The 24,564-nt window shown below is 44.1% G+C and overlaps 1 protein-coding gene across 1 annotated transcript in view; it reads left to right on the forward strand.

Moving 5' to 3' along the window:
- Positions 1-22,133, forward strand: part of MUSK (muscle associated receptor tyrosine kinase) — a 54,884-nt gene extending 32,751 nt beyond the window's left edge. The window contains exons 9-17 of the mRNA XM_081893558.1: positions 1,100-1,363; positions 4,073-4,248; positions 6,278-6,301; positions 6,996-7,084; positions 7,429-7,588; positions 9,824-10,013; positions 14,006-14,197; positions 17,220-17,368; positions 20,775-22,133. Of these exons, the coding sequence (XP_081749684.1) occupies positions 1,100-1,363; positions 4,073-4,248; positions 6,278-6,301; positions 6,996-7,084; positions 7,429-7,588; positions 9,824-10,013; positions 14,006-14,197; positions 17,220-17,368; positions 20,775-21,457 (1,927 nt within the window). The 3' untranslated portion in view covers positions 21,458-22,133. The remainder of the gene's footprint in view (positions 1-1,099; positions 1,364-4,072; positions 4,249-6,277; positions 6,302-6,995; positions 7,085-7,428; positions 7,589-9,823; positions 10,014-14,005; positions 14,198-17,219; positions 17,369-20,774) is intronic.
- The last annotated feature ends 2,431 nt before the right edge of the window (positions 22,134-24,564 follow it).

Here is a 24,564-nt window from a genome sequence, read left to right on the forward strand (position 1 = left end):
ACATAACCATTTTTCCAGTGGAATTTTTTGAAATTCCCTCAAGTACAGCCGAAGGCAGAATATTCAATCTTGCGAAAGTGAAAACGCGTCTGTATTTTGGAATTGTTAAATTTGGCAAATAGGGTGCCAAAGTGTCAAAATGACTAGGTGGAAAATAATCATACCATGGACAAAATTTCCTTATTGTGGCCAGATTATTCTGTCACTCGATATCACAGACATAGGCTCTGTCTGGTTAAATTATTTGCTTTACGGAAGCCCAGTGTTAATAACTGTTGTGGTGATAAACCAGAAAAGTAAAGCTTTCGGCTGACAATTTTAGTCCAAGTGCTCTCATGACAATCTTGCAATACTAAGGGTGGTAGGCCAGTGGGGTTTAAATTTAGGCGAAGCCAATAATTAAATGTCCTACGCCAAGTCTGTAATTCAACAGAGGTGAGATTAGTCTCCAAGTGCAAGAAAGCATTTGGAATGGAACAGGAAAAAATTGCCTTAGGAACTTAGACTAAACCCATGAGACCAGGATTTAATTTCCTTCCTCAGGGCCTGTAAGACAGAGCTATTTCGCCTGGCTTTCAATTTGGACTTAGCCTGATCTTTTATTCCCCTTCCTTCCCTCCCCTCCCCTTTTTATGAAGATTACCCGCTCTGGGATCCCACAGCTAATTCTCCCCTGGTCTCCTCGCTGGTCCAAATAGGACTAATTTAGCCAGCTAGCCCTGGTGATCATCTAATGTTTATTGGATGGATTTCCCCCCTAATTGATTTTTGAATTCTGAATTTATTGTTATTCACGTTTTATACTGTATTTTGTTGTTGTTGCATCAATTAAGTGTTTTAAAGTTGTTGTTAGCCACCCTGGGCCCGGTTTTCTGAACTGGGAAGGGTGGGGTATAATATAAAAAAATATTATTATTTATTATTAAACAGCTTTTGTAGATCCAAAGGGAATGCCTGTCCAGATCTGAGCCCCATATAATAACTGTTCTAGGGGTTTAGCTTTAACCACTTCAAGTGCTGATAGTATAGTCTGCAGATTTGTCTGCATGATTTGTCAACACTCAGAAATCCCCCCGTGTGTTTTTCTCTTCCCCATCAGACTCTACAAGGGTGATACAGGCTACTGCAGCACATACAGAGGAGAGGTGTGTAGCTCTCTGTTGGCCAAGGACGCCTTTGTTTTCTTCAACGCCTCCTATGGAGACCCAGAGGAGACCCAAGAACTGCTTGTCCGCACAGCGTGGGCTGAGTTGAAAACAGTGAGTCCTTTTTGCCGCCCAGCTGCTGAGTCCCTGCTGTGTCATTACATCTTCCAGGAGTGCAATCCCTCCAGGATCGGAGCTGCTCCAAAACCTGTTTGCAGGTAACACAAGTGAGCAAAACAAACAAACCTGATCCTCATCCCGCCCCCCACAATTTCACCACATCCTGCAGGAAAGGGTAGGGTACGCATGGAGAAATACAAAGAAAAATGTCGTATTTGGGGAATTACATTCCAAATTATATTTTGGAATTCCAATTATGTTTTCCCCCAATGCGAGTTGGGGAAAAATTTCCTCCTCAAATGTGAGTTGCTTTGAAATCAGATTATTTATTAATTGGCTATTGGCGTTGACGATGACTGCTGTGTATAAATATTGCTATGATTGTGCCTAAGTAGATGTGGAACAGGAAGTTAAGTTTTAATCATTAGTACTATCCATTATTGGAGACAAATTGCAGATGTTGTATGCTAGACATTCCTGAGCGTTTGGCAAGGCTTGGCTTGGTGTCTGTTTCATTCCCACCACCCACCACCCCTGACTGGAATGCTGCAAGTATCCTCAGCTAATTAGGGGATCAGGCCCAACGAACCACATTGGCTTGGGTTACTTTGGTCATTATTCCAGATCAAATGCGCATTTCGTGACTGCATTTATGATGGCATTGATCCAAAGTGTCATTTCAGGTGTGCTCAAAAGGTCGAATCTGCTCTGTGGCATTTCTAGCTACTTTCCTCTGGGTCTCCCCGTCCACAACTGCTGTCATGTCATATCACAGACCGTTTTTGCCAGTCCCCAGGGGTTCCCAAAGCTATTTGCTATTCAGGAACCATCCCAAAGCGAGAGCCTTGCTGGGCGTGCCGTACTTGGAACCAATCAGAGAGCTCCTTGGATCCCAGCCAGCAAACCCTTTCATCCAATGAATATATGCGTTGACTCATAGGTCATTCTGAAAACGTTAAGCCTTCCCAAATCCATCCTAAAGCAGGGCTTTCTCCCCAGAGGCTTGCATGGGGCTGACCAGCCGCCGCTACCACCACCTGTTACTTCGAGTGAGAAGTGTGGCTTTGTGTTTTGTTTATAAGAGCATTTATCGGGTCATTTTTAGATGTGACCTCCAATAAATAAACAAACAGTCCTGTGCAATTCATTCTTTCCATCTGACTCTAATTTCCCCAAATAAAATGGGCAACCAGCAAGCCCATGTTTTCATAGGAAAGCAATGAAACCTCCCAGTGCTCCTTGCTATCGATGGAATACAACCTATATTCTTTTGTCATTGTTAGTCAATGATTGGTGCATAGCTATTGCCTGGTAGGGAGCCAGTCGCTAGCATGTAGTGAAGAACCGGAAGCTGTTCTCTTGTATGAACTTCCTGAGTCATAACAGCCATGGGGCTTGTACCTAACTGTTTGCTATAAAGTGGGGATGGGATGGGTTGGGAGAGTGGGGAAGGAGGGAGTAAGTTGAGTAAATCCAGATATGGACTCTTCCATACTGTTCCATAGCGACTACCCATGGAGGCCTGGTTCACTTGCTACTTTCAACCATGGCTAACATCTAGCCATGGTTGGCTTCCGGTTCCTGTCTGCCTTAATGGAGGCACCTCCCACGACAGCGGGAGATCATTGGCAAAGAAAAAACAAGGATGATTGAGGGTAATTATCCTTGCAAATTCCCCCCAGGGACAGGGGGGATGGGCGGTTCGTCTCAGTACCTGGCTCTCGCTCTGGCATGGAATGCGAGAGGCAGGGAGGCGCTGAGTGCAAAAGCATTTCACCTGCCGATAACCCCCCAACTCTGCCATTAAGAAGCAGAGGTTCTTCTGTTAATTAGAGATTAATTTAGCCATGGTTTAACATGAAGGATGCTGGTGCATTCAGCTGAAAAATCCCTGCTTCACTCCTTCACTGACCCAAACCTGGGCTGGTGGTTTGTGGCTTTCCAAACAAAATCGTGAGTAATAGCCAAGGTTTGTTGTAGCCTAATGCTCATGGTTTGTTGCTGGAAATAAACCCGAAAGCTGGGTTTGGACCAAGTGACTTGCCAATGCTTCTGGTTTGCTGCTCCCAGTTCATCAGGACCAAGAACAAAGAGGGGGCTTTTGAGCAGTGCTCACCAGCCCTGCTCATTCTCATTTATAATTTCTCATGTCAACATGCCAGAGACTGTTCTGGAAACCAGTTGGTCTCAACCAAAGCCACACTGTCTCTCCCTCTCCCTCTGCTTTAGCCAGACACTTTCTCAGGGACTGTCTAAACGGGCTTTGTTTTTGAGTTTTGTTTTTAATGTCAAACCAGAATTTCAGGAAAAGCACCAGAATGTTCTGTGCTACTGCCAAACCTTATCCTGAGAATGGAATTTTAATTTCTTTAAAGAAGAAAGTCCTATGTGAATATGCTTACAAAATCACAGGACAAAACCTGTTAAACTTACATGGGAAGTCTTTCCTTAAAGAGAAAGAAGCGCAGAAAACCAAGGAAATATTCAAACTATATTCTTGTCTGATCTGTGGAGAGGGCCTGGTGGTGTCAAAGGCTTCTGGTAACGTTTCAATGATGCATAGAGTACCCAAATGCATCGCATGCCAGAAGCAACTTCCATTGAAATCAATGGTAAAAGAGTAGGGCAATGGCAGTGTCTGGCCAGATACTTAGCTAGCATTAAAAAAATCAGAATCAATGTAATCTGTACTGATTTACGCCACATGACGACTTTCTTGTATGCTGCTGGCTGTCCATAGTTAGGGTAATATTGTCGCCGTCACACCATTGACTGTGCATTCTGCTGTTGTTTGTGAAACACTCTAGAGAGCACTGCCTTGCTGTAAAGGATCTCTACTGCTTTAAAGAATGGCTTTCGATGGAAGAAAATGCCCGCAAAGGAATCTATAAGCCTGGATTGATGTTGCTTACCCTTCCCAAGTGCAACAGTCTCCCCAGCATACAGCAGGACCCCAATACTTGCACGAGGATCCCACAATTTGGTAAGCAGTTCAATAAGTAGCCCGTTGTCTCAACAAATTTATAATTTATATTTATATTTATATTATTTATATTTATATTTATATTATACTATACACTATATTATATTATACTTTATATTTCCCCCCTGAAGTTTTTTTTAAAGTTTTCTGAAATTTCACACAAACATTTCAATACATAATAAAAAAAATTTTTTTTCTTCCCACCCCCTTTCTCATCGTGTTTTAATAGATGTCTTCTGTCTATTAAACCTTAACAAAACTACTATCATCTTCAATCCCTTCTGTTGCTCATAGTTCAAATCCTGCTCACTTGTTCATCATATAATAATAATATTTCTTTAAATAACCCGAAAAGGGTTTCTATTTCACAAAACCTTCGCCATTAAGTTCTCTTATTTTAGCGGCTAACTTTGCCAGTTCTGCATAATCCTTTGACTTGCTTGTCCAATCTTCTTTAGTGGGTATTTCCGCTTCTTTCCATTTTTGTGCGTAGAGATTCCTACCTGCACTTGTAACATGCATAAACAACTTAATCATCTTTTGGGGGAATTCTGTCCCTATAATCCCTAAAAGAAAAGCTTCAGGGTTGTTGTTGTTGTTGTTTACTTCATCATATATAATCTCCTGCAATGCCCTTGTTTTCTTACAAGTCCACCACATAGGAAAATAGGATCCATCTATCTGGATGATGAAGAAGATGGTTTGAACTTTCGGAGGAAGAGAGGGGAACTAGCCCCATTGTATATCAGGGGGAGTTATGTGGAAAGAGTGTCTTCCTTTAAATTCCTGGGAGTTTACCTTAGTGAAGACCTTACTTGGAGAAACAATAGAACTCAGGTGGTTAGGAAGGCCCAACAGAGACTCCATTTCCTCAGGGTCTTGTGAAAGAACTATGTTAAACAACAATTGATGACCTCCTTCTACCGGTCCACAATAGAAAGTGTTCTCTCATACTGTATCACAGTGTGGTACGTTGGCTTGACTGCCATGGACAGAAAGTCTCTACAGAGGGTGGTGAACACAGCACATGATATCATGGGCTGTCCCTAGATGACATTGCAAGGGATCGTTGCCTTAGGAGAGCGAGGAAAATTCTCAGGGACGATTCACACCCTGGCCAGCACCTCTTTAATCTTCTACCCTCGAGCAGGAGATATAGAAATATAATCAGTCATACCAAAAGGCTAAAAAACAGTTTCTATCCATGGGCTGTTAGGCTGCTGAACGAAAAATAATATAGCGCAACTGACTTTCAGGGTTGGTGTGTTGTGCGACAAGCACACAGAGTGCAATGAGATTGAGTGTTTTTTGGGTGGGGAGGCTCGATTATTTCATTGTACGCAGGTTGTACATTGATAATAAAGGCATTATTATTATTATTATTATTATTATTATTATTATTATTATTATACTTCCAGCAGTTATTAGGAACCTCCTTATACCTTTTAGCTAATTTATTAGGTGTTCATGGGATGTAAATTTTAAACTGAAGCCGAATGCTGCAACCCCTCTAGAGTTGCTATCTTAGCTATCATCCTGGAGAGTTTGTCTTGCCTTCCTTCCCATTTTGATTTGGGAAGCAAGACTCTCCTTTTCCTCCAGAGCAGGCAGGAAGCATAGGAGTGTCAGAATCTCAATGCCTTTAAAAGCATTGCTTGCTAACTCTTCTGGGCCAGAAACCTGTCAAAACTAGCTCTGCTCAACCGTCCTATGAAATAACTTAAATTTCAGCATGTAGCATGTGAACATGTTTGAACCACCTTTAATCTAGGGGCTCCGTGACCTTTAGCAACAGCTTGACACACGGAAATCAGAAAATTTTCATGACATGGAAATGTACATCAGACTTTGCAAATGTCTTCAGCATTAGCTGAAGGCACAGCTGTATCAAGTGGCTGAAAACTGCTGAAATTAGCAACCCTCTAATCAGAGCATGGGGGGAGGGACAGTGCTAACACTGCAGACAGCGACATTTCAAAATCTTTCTGATACAAATTGATGACATCTTTGTGTCTTTTTCCTTCCTCAGAGCTTAAAAAGGAGGATATAACAAGTGAGTGGCTCTCTTCGGAATCTGCACTTTACCGGAAATGTTTTGTGGTTGTTGCTGTTCTTTTAATTTATCAGATTTTCTGCGGTAACGGTGAATCGGGATGAAACAGGACAATAACAGGGGAATGGCGTTTTGATGATGATGTGGTACAAAAAAAATGCAAGCCTCGATAGTGCCAAGCACTTTATAAGCTGCTTTGTGGAAGCACCCAGCGTTGCACTAATATAATAAGAATTATTATATAGCCTGGTGTTTTGTTGTATTCATATTTATTAAATTTATGTACCGCCCTATACCCACAGATCGCATATGACTGTAGGGCATTAAATTTGATTCCATGGCAGCAGTCATATTTCTGTGCTATATTTTTGGATGCGGTCGAAGACTTAAAGTGTGATAAGAAGGCTGCTGAAATGGGTATCACAGCATTTAGAGTGGGCAGGGGAACAGATCTCGAAATTCACCATCCATTACCCCGACTGGAACCCTATCAGCCATCACCAAGTGATGGTCCTCCCAAGGGAAATGTGACACGCCTTTACCTGTGATTTCCAGTGACTGGTAAAAGGACATTCTAAGAGGTTCAGCCCAGTTGTTGTTTGTCAGGAGGGCATTGAGATAGGGGCATGGCCTTCTGTTCCAGTGGGATGTGGCACCTTGCTTTACAATTCTGTTTTCCTCTGTTTCTCTTCAGCAACTTGTTACAAAGGCAATGGGTTAACCTATGAGGGTCCTGTCAATGTCACAACCTCTGGGATTCCCTGTCAGAAGTGGAATGAACAGGTAAGAAGGTTTATTTGAAGCTGGAGGGCAGTGATGGTTTAAAGCAGACGAGGCAGGGATTTGTCCAGTTGGAACTCATCAGAGCTCATCAGTTCTGGCATCTGTCAAGTGGGCGCCATTGCCATTATAAGAGAACAAGGAAGGCGTTCATGGTGAGTTCTGGCACCTCTTTTTCTAGAAAAACAGCACTGACTTGAGGTATACCTGAGAACCAGTGGTACAAATCACTTCCATGGAAGCAGGTCCCATCACCAACCAGTCCATCAGACGTTTGATTATTGTTTTTCAAGATGCCAACAGAAGTTAACTCAGTCTGAAAAAGTATTCGTTTTCATTGTCACCAGGTACCCCATTCACACCGGAAAACCCCGCTGGCTTTCCCAGAGCTGTCCAATGCAGAAAACTATTGCCGCAATCCAGGGGGTGAAAATGCACGGCCCTGGTGTTACACGAGGGACTCATCTGTGAAATGGGAATACTGCAACGTGCCTCATTGCGGAGATGGTGAGAAACCATAATGTACAGTTTATAGCAAAAGGTGCTGCTTGGGTGTTGATCTTATTACGCGTTGGCTCTAGTCCAGTTGTTTTCATTTCATTTTATTTATTGAAATGCATTTCTGGACCGCTTAATGTTGAGAAATCTTTAAACCGTTAGCCCCGGAAGCTGCAGATGCGTTGCTTCAGAATGTTTAACACTGCATATATATTTTTTACAATATGTGGTGCGTCCAGTTTTAGCTGGCTTGTTTTGAATCAATAAATTGTGCTGAGAGATGTGGCAGGCATGCCGTAGATCTGAGCTGCGTAGCGCTATTGATAGCTTTGAGCCAGTCTGCCAGATATCGGAATGCAGAACCACGAATCTATCTCCCCGTCTATTTCTGATGTTGAGGCTGTCAGCACCGTTACTCATGTCGCCAAAATTGCACCACCTGCATGCACACACTGGAGGCCTCAGCAGGCTTAGGGGAACTCCAGAGTTTGCAGAAGTACAGAAAATCTGTAAGAGGGCAAATACCTTAAGTGGGGGAGAACCCCCAAAACAGCCCAGTGAGCATTCAATGTGCTCAGTGACCATGGAATGTCATTTCAGTTTGCAAGAAAAGATACCGTAAAGGACAAACTGCTCAAGATTTTGAAAGATTATAGGTTTTAGCAGATTATAGTCTCTTATTTATTACATTTCTAGCCTTCTTGCAAACTCACGATTCCATATATATATATATATATATATATATATCACTGTTAAATGAGAAATAGGGCCCATCATTAGAGAAGATTGGAAAATGTCTATTGAATATATGGGGGGTGGAATTGTGTACGCCTGAAAACTTTGGCAGCATTAAGATAAATTAAACAGTGTAAGTAAGTTTTGATGGATGCAATAATGAAATACTGAATGGTTTAGTTTTTGTAAAATATATAGGGATTTAGGGTATGAAAAATGAACCTGGAAAGAGAAGATAGGAAGTCATTGATATTTTAAGGATGTTTAAATGAATATTTTAAATTTTAAAACAGCAAATTTAATAAAAATTATATATACAAGAAATAGGACCCATCTACACCATAAACACAACCTCCAACATTTCTCTGATGGAAATAGTGATGTCCTATTCCATAATAAGAATAATTTTATTATTTATACCTTGCCCATCCAGCTGGGTTGCCCCAACCACTCTGTGCGGCTTCCAACATATATGAAAACATTTTGTTGTTGTTGTTGTTGTTTAGTCGTTTAGTCGTGTCCGACTCTTTGTGACCCCATGGACCAGAGCATGCCAGGCACTCCTGTCTTCCACTGCCTCCCACAGTTTGGTCAAACTCATGTTTGTAGCTTCAAGAACACTGTCCAACCATCTCGTCCTCTGTCGTCCCCTTCTCCTTGTGCCCTCCATCTTCCCCAACATCGGGGTCTTTTCCAGGGAGTCTTCTCTTCTCATGAGGTGGACATAATAATACATAAAAAAACCTTCCCCATACAGGGCTGACTTCAGATATCTTCTAAAGGTTGTATAGCTACTTATCTCCTTGGCTCAAGGGTTGCTTAACTCTATACTCTCCAACATTTCTCCGATGAAAATAGGGATATCCTAGGGAGAAGCGGGACATTCCAGGATCAAATCAGAGACCAGGACGGCTTAAGTAAATCCGGGACTGTCCCTGGGAAATAGGGACACTTGGAGGGTCTGTATGCAGGGTTCCCTGAGAAGAGGGATTAACCGTTAAACCACCCTTGGAATTGTCACTCTTTGATGGGAATAGGGGTCTCCTCATTGATAGACTACATGTATAAAAGCTATGTCTGTGCTAACGTAAAGGTAAAGGGACCCCTGACTATTAGGTCCAGTCATGGACGACTCTGGGGTTGCGGCACTCATCTTGCTTTACTGGCCAAGGGAGCTGGCGTACAGCTTCTGGGTCATATGGCCAGTGTGACTAAGCTGCTTCTGGCGAACCAGAGCAGCGCACAGAAACACCATTTACCTTCCCGCCAGAGTGGTACCTATTTATCTACTTGCACTTTGACATGCTTTTGAACTGCTAGGTTGGCAGGAGCAGGGACCGAGCAACAGGAGCTCATCCCATCGCGGGGATTCGAAATGCCAACCTTCTGATTGGCAAGTCCTAGGCTCTGTGGTTTAACCCACAGCGCCACCTGTGTCCCACTGTGCTAACATTTATCAAATAAATAAATGGCAAGCAAGCGCTCTCAAATTCCCTGTTTCCCTTTCAGCATCTTTGACCCAGGAAACGACGAAGTTGAGTGCGGCTCCTCCACGTTTCCCCTTCGCCCCCTCTTCTTCCCCGACATACTCTATGACTGTCATTATCTCCATCATCTCCAGTTTTGCGATGCTGATAATCCTTGTGATCCTGGCTCTTGTTTGTTGCCGGAGGCGCAAGCAGCTGAAAAACAAAACAAGGTAAGACCTGGGGCTTCCCTGGTTGCAGCCTCCTTCAGAGGGAGACACCTTTAAGTAAAACTCATGGAGAGAGAGAGAGAGATTCACGAATCATGAATTGTGCAAGATGTTTATGTTAGCCAGATTTAATATTTTTCCCTCAATGATAGTGAGAGGAAGATATTTAGCTCTCCCAGAATCACAGTGTCTCTGCAAATGTAGTAAACATGAACCTGATACTTTGGAGCATATTTTCTTTTCTTGTGATTTTGGCATTTATGCCAGAAGCCAATTATTAGAGGCCTTACAACTCAATAGGCTGACTTCTATGCTACCAACGGTTCAGAACCTGCTTTCGGACAGTAATGATCAAATTACTTTGATAGTGGTTGAATTTGGGGTGCTGTCCATGTAGAAAGACTGGGCCATTATAAAGAGATTTAGTGGTTGTATTGTATTATTTATGCAAATTGATTTTCTTTGGAGTTAAAGATCTGACTGGGACAAACCTTGTTATGTTGAACTAGTATTTTGCATAATTTGTATACGGTGTCTGTTTGATAATGTGTGGTTTGCTATGCCTAATAAAGGCTATTTGATTTGAGAGCACTTCATTCCATTAATTTCAGCTTTGAAATGGTGCTTACAGTTAAAACTGCAGTGCTGATTTGTTTTAATACAAACGAGGGGTTCTTTTCTTCCATCATGGGGAGGAAATAATTAGAAGCAAAGGCGGCGAAGAAGAATTTGGCTCACCAATGTTGTGCGTGGTTTGTTCAGCAGGACAGTCCGAATCATATTTAATCAGAAGTTCCACTTGGTCTAATGTAATGACAGCAACTTAGGATTCTGCATGTAGAAAAATGGAAGGAAGAAGAAGTTCCCACCAAAGAAGAACGGATAAACAGAGTGATGGATTATGTGGAATTGGCAACTAAAATGAGAGAACCTAATGAGGATTGTTTTGTAGAAGAATGGAAGCCCTTTTCAAATTATTTAAAGAAATACTACAGCACGACGAATTCGCATGCAGGATTTGATCTATGAGCAACAGAAGAAATGAGAGATTATTGTATGGTTATTATGACATAAGAGAGAGAAGATAAGGTGCATGAAGGGGGAGAAACAAAAAACAGTATGGAAAACAAGGTGGGAAGTCGACAAAACAAATGAAAAAATTATTATGTATTGAAGCGTCCATGTGAAATTTTATATTTAATAAAATATAACTGGGGGTGGGATGAAGAAGTCCCACTTGGACTAATAGTTCTTGTAGTAGAGCAGAGGTGAGGGACTCATTTCAACCCAAAAGCCTAGGGAGCAGCCTTCTTGCATCCTAGTGGTAGGCTGGGCGATGGGTGCAACTCTTGCCTTTGCAGAAGAGATTACAGTCCAGCTATGCAAAAGTCAGAGGAACATCTATCTCTGCAGAAAGTGAGAAGCATTCGAGGGAGCAAGAACTGTTCAAGCCCAGAACTGGAGGGTGTGTGGGCAGGATCAAGGAGGCGGTGGGGCCTTAAAGAGGGTCCCAAGGGCCAGATAGAGAGGCCTGGGAACCGGGTCAAATACATGTTGGAAATGTAAAGAAAAAGAAGGGACTTTTTATCACATATGGTGGGAATGTAGAGAAGTTAAATTTTGGGGGGAAATGATATATAATGAATTGAAGAAAATGTTTAAAATGACATTTGTAAAAAAAACCAGAAGCATTTTTGTTAGGGATTGTAGGACAAGACCTGCCAAGGAAAATAAATAACTTATTTATGTATGCTACAACAGTGGCAAGAGTCTTGATAACACAAGGATGGAAGAATGAAGAAATCCTGACAAAAGAACAGTGGCAAGAGAAATTGATGAACTATGCAGAACTGGCTAAATTGACATACAAATTGCGAGATAAGGACAACTGTGACTTCAAAGAAGAATGGGAGCCTTTTACAAATTACTTAAAAAGACAACAAAATGAACTGGACTCCTTGGTTGGTTTTGAATAAACATACACAAATTTATTGATTGTTAACATAGTAGACAGATAATATCAAGATTTATACAATTTTACAATATGCAAAGAATAATATGTGTGGAGAAATCAGAGGAGCTGAGGGAAGACTCGGGGGCGGGGTTGATGGGGAGGTGGGAAAAAAGGGGAAAAATAATGAATAAGATATATTTTAATATTTTGTTATGTTGAAATTGCTAATATTTTCTTTAAAAAGAGAGGCCTGGGGAGCCACATGTGGCCCTGGACCCCAAGGTTCCCCACTCCTGAATAGTGCAAGCGTTTCTGTGCCAAGTAGAGCACTTGCTGTTTCCATAGTGAATATGAACTCAAGATGTCATTGCAAGTCATTGTTCTCATGACTGGTGATTGGTTGCAGCAGCCAGCAGGAGATTGGCAGCGGCAATTGGCTTTGTGATTGGTTGCTGCGCCAAGGGCTGATGATGATTGGCTGTGGTTACGGCAATTGGACACTGCCGCCTCGGCAGTGTCGAGGCGTGCTTGCAATTGGCTGTGGTTGCGTGGGGTGGGCAGTTGGGCTTTTTCCACTGAGCGTTCAGACGATTGGTGCCCAGGGCAATGAGTGTGATTTGCATTGGTGGGCAGGCTGTAGAGCGATTGGTGGTGGTGACCACCCCAAAAGAAGCTCTATAACACTTGGTAATCTGCCCCCCCCAAATCTTTGTTGCTGTCCCAAAAAATAGGGGTCGTCTTACACATGGGGCATGTTATACACAGAAAAATACGGTATTTGGGTTAAAATGCATACAAAAATGCATATTTTAGGATAAATGCATGAGCTATGTCTATTGTGAAAAAGTGCATTTAGAGGGTAATGTGAACATTATGCACTTCTTTTTTGTTTTAAAAAAATCAGTTTGAAGCAGAAATTGGATGGAAAGGATTTATGAATCAGCACACGTGAAACGATTGTGGACTAGAAATAGTCAGGCCTATCTATGCCTAGTCGAGGCTGGGTCACAACAATTGCTCATATTAAAAACAGACTCGTGTCATTGGCTGACGTAATGCACATTTTGACCCTTGACCTTGCAACCCTTCTCTTCCCATTTTGGTTACCACCTGTCTAAGAGACACACTGAAGGCATCTTGCCTTCATACAAGAACTTCTCCGGTAACCATTTTCTATGTTTGTTCATGAACGATTCTCTTAAATGTGGTAAAAATAGGGTTTAAAAATTTGCTCGAGAAGCTAGCTAAGCAGAATAGTCAAGGGGTTGCGCCAGCCCTACCGTTAGGCAGAGGGATAAAAATATTTCAGGGATGGGGAGATTCTCAGTAAGATGTAGAAGGGCATTGGATATGGGCAAGGTTAGATTACAATAGAGCAGTGTATTTTAGGAGCAGTTGTTGTAGTTACCTTTTTATAACTCATAATAGCTATAGCAGTCTTCCCAACTCGAGGCCACATAGCTGCCCTTTGCTGAAGTAAAGGGAAAGTATTTTTGGCACATTTGACTTATGTATATAGGCCAGTTTAATTGTCACTCAGTGTGAAGAACTAGGAATACAGATGTTCTTGGGGACCAAAGGGAAGGGATGGCATTTCTTCTTACATAAATTGTACCCCTGTCAACTCCTGGAATAAAAATGGCTTCATACAGATATCCCATCCTTTATATATTTTTCATGCACTAATTCTTTCCACATACACCTCTCTGCAGACTGACTACTACAGTTGATGGTTTCGAAAAGTTGCCTGCTGGTGCTATTTGATCTCTCAACGAGGGTCTCCTATTTCAATTGTTGCTGTTTCAAAGGCATTGCTTTATTGCATATTTTAATTATGGATGCTTACGTTTTGATGTTTTAATAGGATCGTTTCTTGTGTTTCTTTTTACTTGTGGATGCATTCAATTACTGAAGTTTATTTTTAATACTTGTGTAATTGATTATTTTTTTTACTGGTAAACTGCTTAATATCCACAGCAACATCACCAACAACGTTATGCTTGCTCTAATCTTGCAACAAATCTTCCATCCATTGTTTCAGGGAGTCAGCACCCCCAGCCCTGACAACACTTCCTTCTGAGCTCTTATTGGACAGATTGCACCCAAATCCCATGTACCAGCGCATGCCTCTACTCTTGAACCCAAAGTTATTCAGTCTGGAGTATCCACGGAACAATATCGAATATGTGAGAGATATTGGAGAAGGCGCTTTCGGCCGGGTCTTCCAAGCAAGGTAAATGACCAGCTGTCATCTCTGGTCGTTTCTGTTTACATGAATCCCAATGTTAGACACGTTTTCGGTCTTCGTTTCTCTATGTTTCGATGAATTAGCTAAGCAAGGAATGGCCATTGCCCCCAAAGGCAGAGGTCAAAAAGGCATTTAACTTGAGCTGAGGCATGTGCAGAAAACGGTGTCGATCATGGTTGCCAAACCACATGGGCCAGCCTTGCAGCTGTGTTGCTCTCCTGGAAGATTTGTTTTCAGATGGGCAGGAGGCCATTCTCAGGCATTTGACAATGATGTGACATTTACTGTATCCACACTGCAGCTGTCACACTGCCACATGTCCGGAGCGGGCGATAAGAGAACTGGAAGTTTGCTTTGGAGACTGGGACTTCCTATAGCTACTGGGTAGTAAAACACCCTGACGTTTCAGCAACAGCTGGGCAAGTTGGCTCCCCAGGCAGGCGTCTCCTCCTATATAATGCCATACATAGGGACAGCACAGAGATGGCATCCCCATAGGCGTGGCCATGGGCCAGCTCAGACATAAATAATCTCAGCTGAATAAAGGGAGGGTTATCAAGGCAAGAGGAAGTGCAGGTGCCACTCTGAGGCTGTCAGTTTCCATTCCCATCTCCTTCTGAGCCCCATCTTGAGGCCAGATACACTCAGATCATGCTAGGACGTGGGAAAGGGATTTCTAAGCAGGGCTCCTGAGCCTAGTTTGGGAATATTCAGGGTGCCAGGAGAGGATATATTGTTTATAACTTGCACTAGCAAGTTTCTTTATGTGGCAGAGTTCGTTCCCCTTTCTTACATGCACAGCAGATAGCTGGTTGCAGGCTTGTGTAAGCCTCTCACTATTGAACAATTCAGTCTGTCTAAGATTGAATTAGGAGGGACGTGGGTGGTGCTGTGGTCTAAACCACAGAGCCTAGGGCTTGCCAATCAGAAGGTCAGCAGTTTGAATCCCCGCGACGTGATGAGCTCCCGTTGCTCGGTCCCTGCTCCTGCCAACCTAGCAGTTCGAAAGCACATCAAAGTATATAAATAGGTACTGCTCCAGTGGGAATGTAAATGGTGTTTCCGTGCACAGCTCTGGTTCGCCAGAAGCTGCTTAGTCATGCTGGCCACATGACCCGGAAGCTGTACACCGGCTCCCTCGGCCAGTAAAGCAAGATGAGCGCCGCAACCCCAGAGTCGTCCACGATCAGGGGTCCCTTTACCTTTAAGATTGAATTGTGCATTCCTGGTAAGTTCCCTTTAACCCCTCTTAAAAGAATAAAGACACAACAATCTTATTTAAAGTCAATAAAAGAAGTTTACTCACATCATCAGTTCACAGTTGGATTCCTGAAGGCAGACTTAGTTACAAATATGTACATGTGGATCTACCCCATATGGGGAATAGTCCCAGTGCTTCTGCTAGCTAGCAAATCACTCGTAGCTAAAAAGCTGGCCCAACAAAGAAGAGAAAGAAAAAGAGAGAAGGGAGAGAGTGCTGCATGACTCGTCCTTTTGTTACCTGGACAGGTAAGGTCACGCCCACCTCTAGTCACATGCAAGGGAAGGATGCTCCAGCCCAAGAGGAACAGGAAGTTTATACTGGCTGGACCAACATCCCCTTGCATGTCCATTCTAGGAAAACAAGGAATGTGGTATTTGACTACTCCCAGTGGATTACATCCCACACCTCGGATGGTGGCTAGACAAGCAGCAGAGGAGCAGGCACAGTGCCCGTTCTGGCACCAGCTCCATGGTAGGAACCCCTTCACTTGTTGCCCAACTGTTTTGAGATGGGGACTGCAAGGGTGCAGGAACCTGCTGCCACTGGTAGGTTAACAAGCGAGCATCCTCGTCACTGCCACAGAACCAGCGCAGCACAAAGGAGGCTGGAGGTTTGGCAGGCCGGGAATTTATCCTGGCCCTGGTTGCAGTGCCAAGCGCCGATATTGGGCAGTTGGCCTCACACCCAGGGGACGATCTCCAAATCCTGCCACCATTGGGCGATTTGGCGGCAGGAGGATGATCTGGCATGCGATATGCCATTTCACAAGGGAGGCCCGGGGCCCTCCCACAAAACCACCCACCCCAAAAGGGGCAAACAGGCATATTTGAAACACCATTGGAAAGTCTGCAAACACCCTGTTCTGCACCCCCTCTGCCCTGCCCCATTCCGCCCCTTTTGTGACGTTTTCCTGACCTTTTCACTTCCAGGTTTGGCACAATGGGCATGTGCGCAGTCACACACATATTGAATGTGCGTAAATGGGGGGTTGCCTGTACATTATCTGCTGCAGCACCGCAGCAAGCGAAATAATGTAGTTAGCGTCGGAAGCTGAACCGCAGCAGAATGGAAACAGCACAGCGCTGCAAGCAATGAACCTGGTTCAGAAAGGAAATGGGTGCCTCCTTCTATTCATACCTGTTCCTCTGCGGTTGAAGCCTGTGGACATCAAAGGGAGGCAGAGGCAGAGACAGTTATGTACAATAGCCAGCAGCTGACACACAAAGTCCTCAGAGCTAGATGCACAATTGGTGTTTATGAGGCAGTGAGAGAGAAAAGTGAATGTTGTCACCAGCCAGCAACTTATTCCTTAGGTTATATATGGGAGATGCTGCTCTCTGCTGTCGGGGACAAAGAATGTCGCACCAGAATGGGATGGGCAAGATCCTAGAGATCAGCTGAGCAGCTCATTCCACCCCATTCTGGTTTCACTGTCACACAATCCTGAATCCTTTCTCTCCCTTTCTCTCCCGTTGCATGCCATTATGGCAAGCATTTGTACACGTTTTGTGTGCATGTCTTCCATAAAACATGCACTTTTATTTATAACATACACTTCTAAATACTTTTCTGTGTAATCACCAGTAACTGATGCATTTTGTACACATCTTTTGCATTTTTCATGTGGGTGCACGTTTTGCTCACTGAAAATGCATAGCAAAAGGGATGCTCTCGTTTTCTGCAGCTACGCATGACTTTTCTCTCTGCCTCGTTCCCTTTTGTTCTCCTCCTCTCCTCTCTTAGGGCCCCTGGACTGCTTCCTTATGAGCCGTTCACGATGGTGGCTGTGAAGATGCTCAAAGAAGAAGCCTCGGCGGACATGCAGGCAGACTTCCAGAGAGAGGCGGCCCTCATGGCTGAATTTGATAATCCAAACATTGTGAAACTTTTAGGTACCAAATCTGACTTCTTCTTCTTCTTCTTAAAACCATCAATATGCATTTTTTATTGTTATGGACCCCCCCCACACACACCTTATCCCACACCACTGGCTCAAAGATGCAGGCAGACTAGGCAGCCATCTTGGGTGACATATTGAGGAAGCAGTTGCCATACCAAAAGCAACAGAACATGGAGTCTGGTCTTTTGTGCTGCTTCTGACTTGGTTCACGTGACACAGGGAGCCAAACTGCGGCTTACCAAGACTGCCATTTTGCTCTTCTGTGTTCCTTTCTAAGTTAAGTGAAGGTTTGACTTAGTTTGTCACCCGAACTGGAACTCATGGCTAAGGACTCCCTTCATCAACTGCAGGACGTAGGTGGTGCTGTGGTCTAGACCACTGACCCTCTTGGGCTTGCCAATTGGAAGGTTGGCGGTTTGAATCCTGGTGACGGGATGAGCTCCCATTGCTCTGTCCCAGCTCCTGCCAACCTAGCAGTTTGAAAGCACACCAGTGCAAGTAGATAACTAGGTACCACTGTGGCAGGAGGGTAAACAGCATTTCTGTGCGCTCTGGTTTCCGTCACAGTGTCCTGTTGCATCAGAAGCAGTTTAGTCCTGCTGGCCACATGACACGGAAAGCTGTCTGCGAAAAAACACCGGCTCCCTTGGCCTGAAAAGTGAGATGAGTGCTGCACCCCTAGGAACCTTTGACTGGACTTAACCATCCAGGAGTCCGTTACCTTTTTATCTTTTATCTCATCAACTGCATGCCACAGCCAAGAACAAAACAGCGTTGTGCAAACCAGGCCTCTGACACATCTGGATGCATGTATGAAACTGATAAATTAATAGAATTATTGAATTGGAAGGGACCCTGAGGAGCATCTAGTCCAAACCCCTGCAATGCAGGAATATGCAGTTGTCCCATAAGGGAATCGAACCTGCAACCTTGGTGTTATCAGCACCATGCTCTAACCAATTGAGCTATTGGTTTAAAAGAGGTTAAAACACATTGAAACTCAATTAAAATTGTGCTATCTGTAGAGCTCCAGAGCCAACTGCCTAACCTGTCGCCATGTTAACCGGAAGTCCTTGATCTATCTGTCCGTGTGTGAACTGAGTGTTCTCCCAGAATCCTTTGCAAAAGCAGAGCTGCCTCTCCTTCCTTCTTTCTGATAATGCCTAGCGTAACGCAATGCATGATTTGATGTTATCATGCTATGCCTCCGTTCTCCCCGTCAACATCATAGGTCATTGGGCTGGTCAGCTGCAAATCTCTCCAAATGAATATGACTGGTTCTAGTAATCAATCCAAACAAAGTTTATTTTGCTAGAAATATTGTCAAGCCAGAAGTTTTTTTGGGGGGGCAGTGGGAGGTGTTACAGAGGGGTTTGAAGTTAGTTCCTCGGGCCCAAATGACTGTGTACATTTCAGCAGGAGAAAGGGGAAACAGGAAGTGGACACTCAGTTGGAGAGATCCCTTTGTTTATTATCACCATGCTGGATAAATTAGGAAAGGCCAAAGGAATCCATCAGTTTCATGTTGCGGGGGTGTGGGACTGTTGAACATCACTTGACCCGAGAACCCTTTTACGTGCATGCTTCTCTTTTAGCTTGGACCAGCTGTTTTGGAAATATGAAATGTCTGTGTCTGTCCCGTTCCCCCCCAATGGCGAGAAGGAGCGAAAATCCAGCCTCAGTGACTAAATGGGACAGAAATGTCCATCAGGACACCAGAGGCTTAAATGTACTTGCACACTTTGTTCACTTTTCATACTCCATTTATTAGGTTTAATATGAGCTGTATAAGGCTGTATACTTCAGCAATTCATACTTCAAAAGTTGCACAATTGCACAATGTAATCATTTAGCTCATTCTAGTGGTTAATGCTCCAGCAGCTGAAATCTGTAAAAATCCTGAACAGCTATTAGCTGGCATTAAAACAAGAGATTTGAACATGTGGGAGAAAACCACAAATGTAGCCAGAGATCTGTTAGCAGGAGCACCTATTGTACGAAAGAGGCAAACTGCTTTTAAAACAGAGCAGTGGTTAGGCTGTTTGGCCATAGAAGCCAAAAGAGCAGTAAATGCCCCTACTTTATGTACTGCTTTCGCCAAGGTGCACAGACCCTTTGGATCCTAAACATTAATCTTCCAGATGAAATGAATCAATTGCTTCCTTTTGGGGGGTTTTGGGGGGTATGTGTGTGTTATGGTGAGACATTGCATTTTACATGTTGTGTTTCTGTGCTTCAAGCGCTGGCCCTTTCTACAATTCCGTTTTGCTTTCTCGCTCATTTCTTTGCACATGTTAGCAAATTCAGGACCTCTAGGGCTCGACCTCCATGCAATAGGAAGGAGCAGGCATAGTTTCATCACAACTTTAGCATTCCTTATCTTCCTTTTATGTATTTGTAGTTTTGGAAATTGTCAGTGCCGAAAAGCCTTCATGCACAGCCTTCAAAGGAAAAACAACAACCAGGGAACAAAACAAAATTCCTTACAGTAGCACCTTAAAGACCAACTAAGTTAGTTCTTGGTATGAGCTTTCGAAAGCTCATACCAAGAACTAACTTAGTTGGTCTTTAAGGTGCTACTGGAAGGAATTTTGTTTTGTTTTGACTATGGCAGACCAACACGGCTACCTATCTGTAACTGGAACCAGGGAACAGTGTTGTGGGCAAGGCTGCACATTTGAGAGGGCTCAGGCAGGAAGGGACTGGTGATTCTCTTCCCAGCAATGGTACTAACACAATTAGTACATACCGTACATTGGTGCCATGGTTATTCGCACAACACTAACACATTTATTGAGCCATGCAGTGGCTTTGTACGACGCAACTTGCCCTTCTAGCAACTCATTATCATAACATGAGTTATCGTTGATCTTGTTAACAACAGAAGCAATAAAACTCCTAAAACCCAGAGTTTGAGTGTTGGTAGTTGCAATTCCAAGTTGCAATTGCAATTAACAAGTTGAGGAAGCATTTTATGGACTTCCTTTCTTAAATAGCTAACTGCTGGACATCCTCTGTAGGGGGAAAAGAACCTATAAGATTACAGTGGTACCTGTACATACGCTTCAGGTTACATACACTTCAGGTTACAGACTCTGCTAACCCAGAAATAGTGCTTCAGGTTAAGAACTTTGCTTCAGGATAAGAACAGAAATCGTGCTCCGGGGGTGCAGCAGCAGGAGGAGGCCCCATTAGCTAAAGTGGTGCTTCAGGTTAAGAACAGTTTCAGGTTAAGAAAGGACCTCCGGAATGAATTAAGTAATTAACCCGAGGTACCACTGTATTATTATTTAAATGCCTGCATATCCTGGCACATTAAATAGCACCTTGCTATTGCCGACAAGCTTGTTGGCCTGCAAGCAAGCAAATATTTATTGCATGTCTATCCTTGATTTCAGGGGTGTGTGCTGTTGGAAAGCCCATGTGCCTACTTTTCGAATACATGGCCTTCGGGGACCTCAACGAATACCTGCGCAACCGATCGCCACGCAACCTCTGTAGCCTAAGCAACAATAACCTTGACATGCGGATCAGGCCCTCGAGCCCCAGCGTGCTTGGCCTCTCGTGCACCGACCAGCTCTGCATTGCCAAACAGGTGGCAGCTGGCATGGCCTACCTCTCGGAACGCAAGTTTGTGCACCGCGACTTGGCCACCAGGAACTGTTTGGTGGGAGAAAACATGGTGGTCAAAATTGCAGACTTTGGTCTCTCCAGGAACATGTACTCGGCAGACTATTACAAAGCCAACGAGAATGACGCCATTCCCATACGATGGATGCCCCCCGAGTCAATCTTCTACAATCGCTATACGACTGAGTCTGACGTCTGGGCCTACGGCGTGGTCCTGTGGGAGATCTTTGCCTTTGGCCTGCAGCCCTATTACGGGATGGCTCACGAGGAAGTCATCTATTACGTGAGAGACGGAAATGTCCTCTCTTGCCCAGATAACTGCCCTCTGGAACTGTACAACCTCATGCGCCTATGTTGGAGCAAGCTCCCTTCTGACAGGCCGAGCTTTGCGAGCATCTATCGCATTCTGGAGCGCATGTATGAGAGGGCAGTGGCAGCTGATCATGCATGAGCTGTGCGACCGAGGGCAGCTTTTCATGGCCTCCTCTCTTGAATGACTAAGCTTGGGTGAAAGAAGGAGCCTGGACCTCAATATATCAGCAGGATCAATTGTGCCAACACAGGCTTTGTAGTTGCTCCTTAAGCAACATTCCCAATAGGAAACTGAAGCAAGTGTGGTTGTTGACTTGAGTGAAGGCCGCAACTTCGGGAAGCGACACAAGTGTATTTTGAAAATAACCAGCAAGGACACTGTTCTTGAAATGTCATTTTTGTTTTCTGTTTTCTTTTAAAACTTTTTTTTTATCACGACTTTCTGTTATGCCAAAAACCACGACGTTCAAAAATAAAATCCACTACTACTAAGACAAGATCAGAGAATAAGCTAAACGCAGCAGCAGAATTTCAAATACAATCAATTGAAAGAGGAAATGAAGAGTTTGGGGGGGGGGCATGTTGGATATTATAGCAGGAGCATTCAGAACAATTCTAAAAACCCAACTCCTTCTAGAGCAGGAACTTCTTCACAGGTGATTTTGAACATGTGTCTATATCTCATGTCTTGATTTATCCTGAGTCACAACATTGCTCAATCTGATCAGGCGGGCAAGAGTACAGGGTTTCATCTTGTATGTATTTTATCGGAAAATTGCTTCCAAAATGTGTTTATTAGAAGAAATTCGCACTGATGCGAGGGTAGTTGTTGTTTTTAATCGCAAATTTGCTGCAGAAATATGGAGAACTGAATTTAAGAATGGAGAAATCAATTCCTTGTATACACCCTGTTCCACGAGGGACCATTTTAGATGTGTGGGTTAAGAACAGAAAAGCACTGATCGATGTCCTGCAATTCTAACCCCCTTTAAAACCTCGTTCATTTATTTTGTCTGAAAACGGAATACACTGTATGTACTGACTGGCTGCAAATCAAATGAACATGCATGTATATTTCTGTGCATCCATCACAGGAGACACAGAATTTTCGGGAACTTTAGATGTGGGGAGGGGGAGCGATGTCTTGTGTAAACAAACAACTTGGTGGTGAATGAGCAGAGCTATACACCGCACGAAGCCAGCAGGGTTATGTGAATGAAAAGAGCGTCATTCACTCTCCTTGGCGGTGAGATCATTGCCTTCTAAATTTATCAGTTTTCGTTGGGGGAGTTGGATTCAGTTCACAAGACGGGGATGCCAGGGAATAAGGCAGTCGGAGTTGGGTTACAGCGAAGGGGACTTGGAAGTCTTTGGTACCCTGCCGATCATTAACAGGATGATACAGCATGTCTCCCAGAAAGGAACAGCAGGGGAACGGGAAGTTCTTAACATCCAGACATGTGGCAGTCTGTTGAGAGATTTGCCAAGTGCACTTGACCCCTAGAGAGAAAAGCCTGCAGAACTATGGAGTACCTCAGGGTCCTCTTAGCTGCCGTTTGCAACCACCACAAAGTCTCAAGGCACATACTGACAAATGGTCAGGGACCGCAGCTGCCCTGGTTGGAAGGCCTTGCGCAAACACACAGTCACCCAGACAAGAATGCCTTTGCACATAGTCAGATAAATGTGTAAACTTCCTGAGCTGAAGTTTAGGGCCCTGCCCAGGACTGGAAACTTCACGCTCCCATCTCTGTTAGTCATTTCTCTCTGTTCCTCCACCAATCTAGTTTACATAATCAGCTGTCAGCCAGCACTCAATCACACCGTTCAAAGTTTGAGTTAACTCTTCATTAGCAAAAGCCCAATCTCTGCACACTTAGCTGAGGCTCAGGCCTAATGAGCCCCATGAATCAGCTGCCAAGACTGAAAGTCCCTGCCTCCTCACTGCCATCTATGTCCCCTCCTCTCCAGGGCTTTCCCCAAGCAATTGGAGACTGCGTCTGCATGCAGTCTGCCTCTGCTCTGCCCTTGTCAGCTGTCTTCTGGTTCTGGGAGACAAGGCAGGAGGGAAGCTTGTTACAGCAGGAGGGGGAGACCCCTGTGACTCCTCACCAGCCTGACTCATCTCTGCCTCTTGGGTTTCCTCCTCCCACCCTCTTGCTTCAGCTTCTGCCTCCGATTCTGGACTGCTCTCTGCCACCAACTCCCCCAGCTCACGAAGCCCTGTTATCTCTTCATCTTCTGACACTTTCTCTTCCCAGTCTTCTCCCTCTGGCCACTCATCATCGTCCCCCCCACCAGTTCCCAGGCTCTGAGCCTTTTTCTCTTTGGGGTTCCCCAGCTGGTTCCTCCCACCCACTCCTCCAGTTTTTGACATCAGTTGTGATATGGAATCTCTCAGCCCTTCTGCATAGTGTGGAGGAAAGAGATTTTTTTTCTTTCTCTCTCATAATTCTAGCACTTGGAGGCATTTACTGAAGCTGAAGGTTGTAAGATTCAGGAGAGATATGGAGGGTAAGGCAATCGATGGCTTGATGGCTATATTTCTACCTCCACTTCTCTGAATATTAGTTGCTGGGAATCCCAAATGAGGACAGTGCTGTTGTGCTCAGGTCCTGATTTCAGGCTTCCGGTTCGCCACTGGGAGAACAGAATGGAGCAATGGGAGAGTTAGAAACAATTTCTTTGATTGACACCTTTCCTTATCCTTTGTTCATCTGCAAGCCCTTGGACTCTTGGGATCATCTCCCACCCCTTCCTCTGATGAAGAGTTAACATGTGAATACTATTGAGATTTCCAGGCACTTCCATCCCTGATCTCAGCCTTTCCCACCCTGGTGCCTTCCAGTTGCTGCTTTTAACTTCCACCTTCCCTGACAGTTACTCATGCTGGCTGGAGATGATGGGAGTTGTGTTTCCAAGGTTGGGAAAAGCTGGCCTTTCCAATCTGGCACCCTTTGTCCAAAAGCAGACCTCTCTAGGTGCTGTCTGGAAGCTCAGAAGCAGGGTCCGAAGGCAACAGTTCTCCTACCTTGCCTGTCAAGGCCACTTCTGGGTCCCAGTAGGGATGAGGGCAACACATAAGGTTGAACATCTTCTGCATCTGGAATGGAAAACCTGCCGTCTTCTGGATGTTCTAGAACTCCCAACTCCCATCAGCCTCAGTGAGCATGTCCAATGGTCAAGGATGGAGAGAATGTTAAGCTAACTTTGGAGGCCACAAGTTCCACAGCCCTGTTTGGCATC

This window comes from Podarcis melisellensis (assembly GCF_964234715.1).
Source record: "Podarcis melisellensis genome assembly, chromosome: 17".
Lineage (NCBI taxonomy): Eukaryota > Metazoa > Chordata > Lepidosauria > Squamata > Lacertidae > Podarcis > Podarcis melisellensis.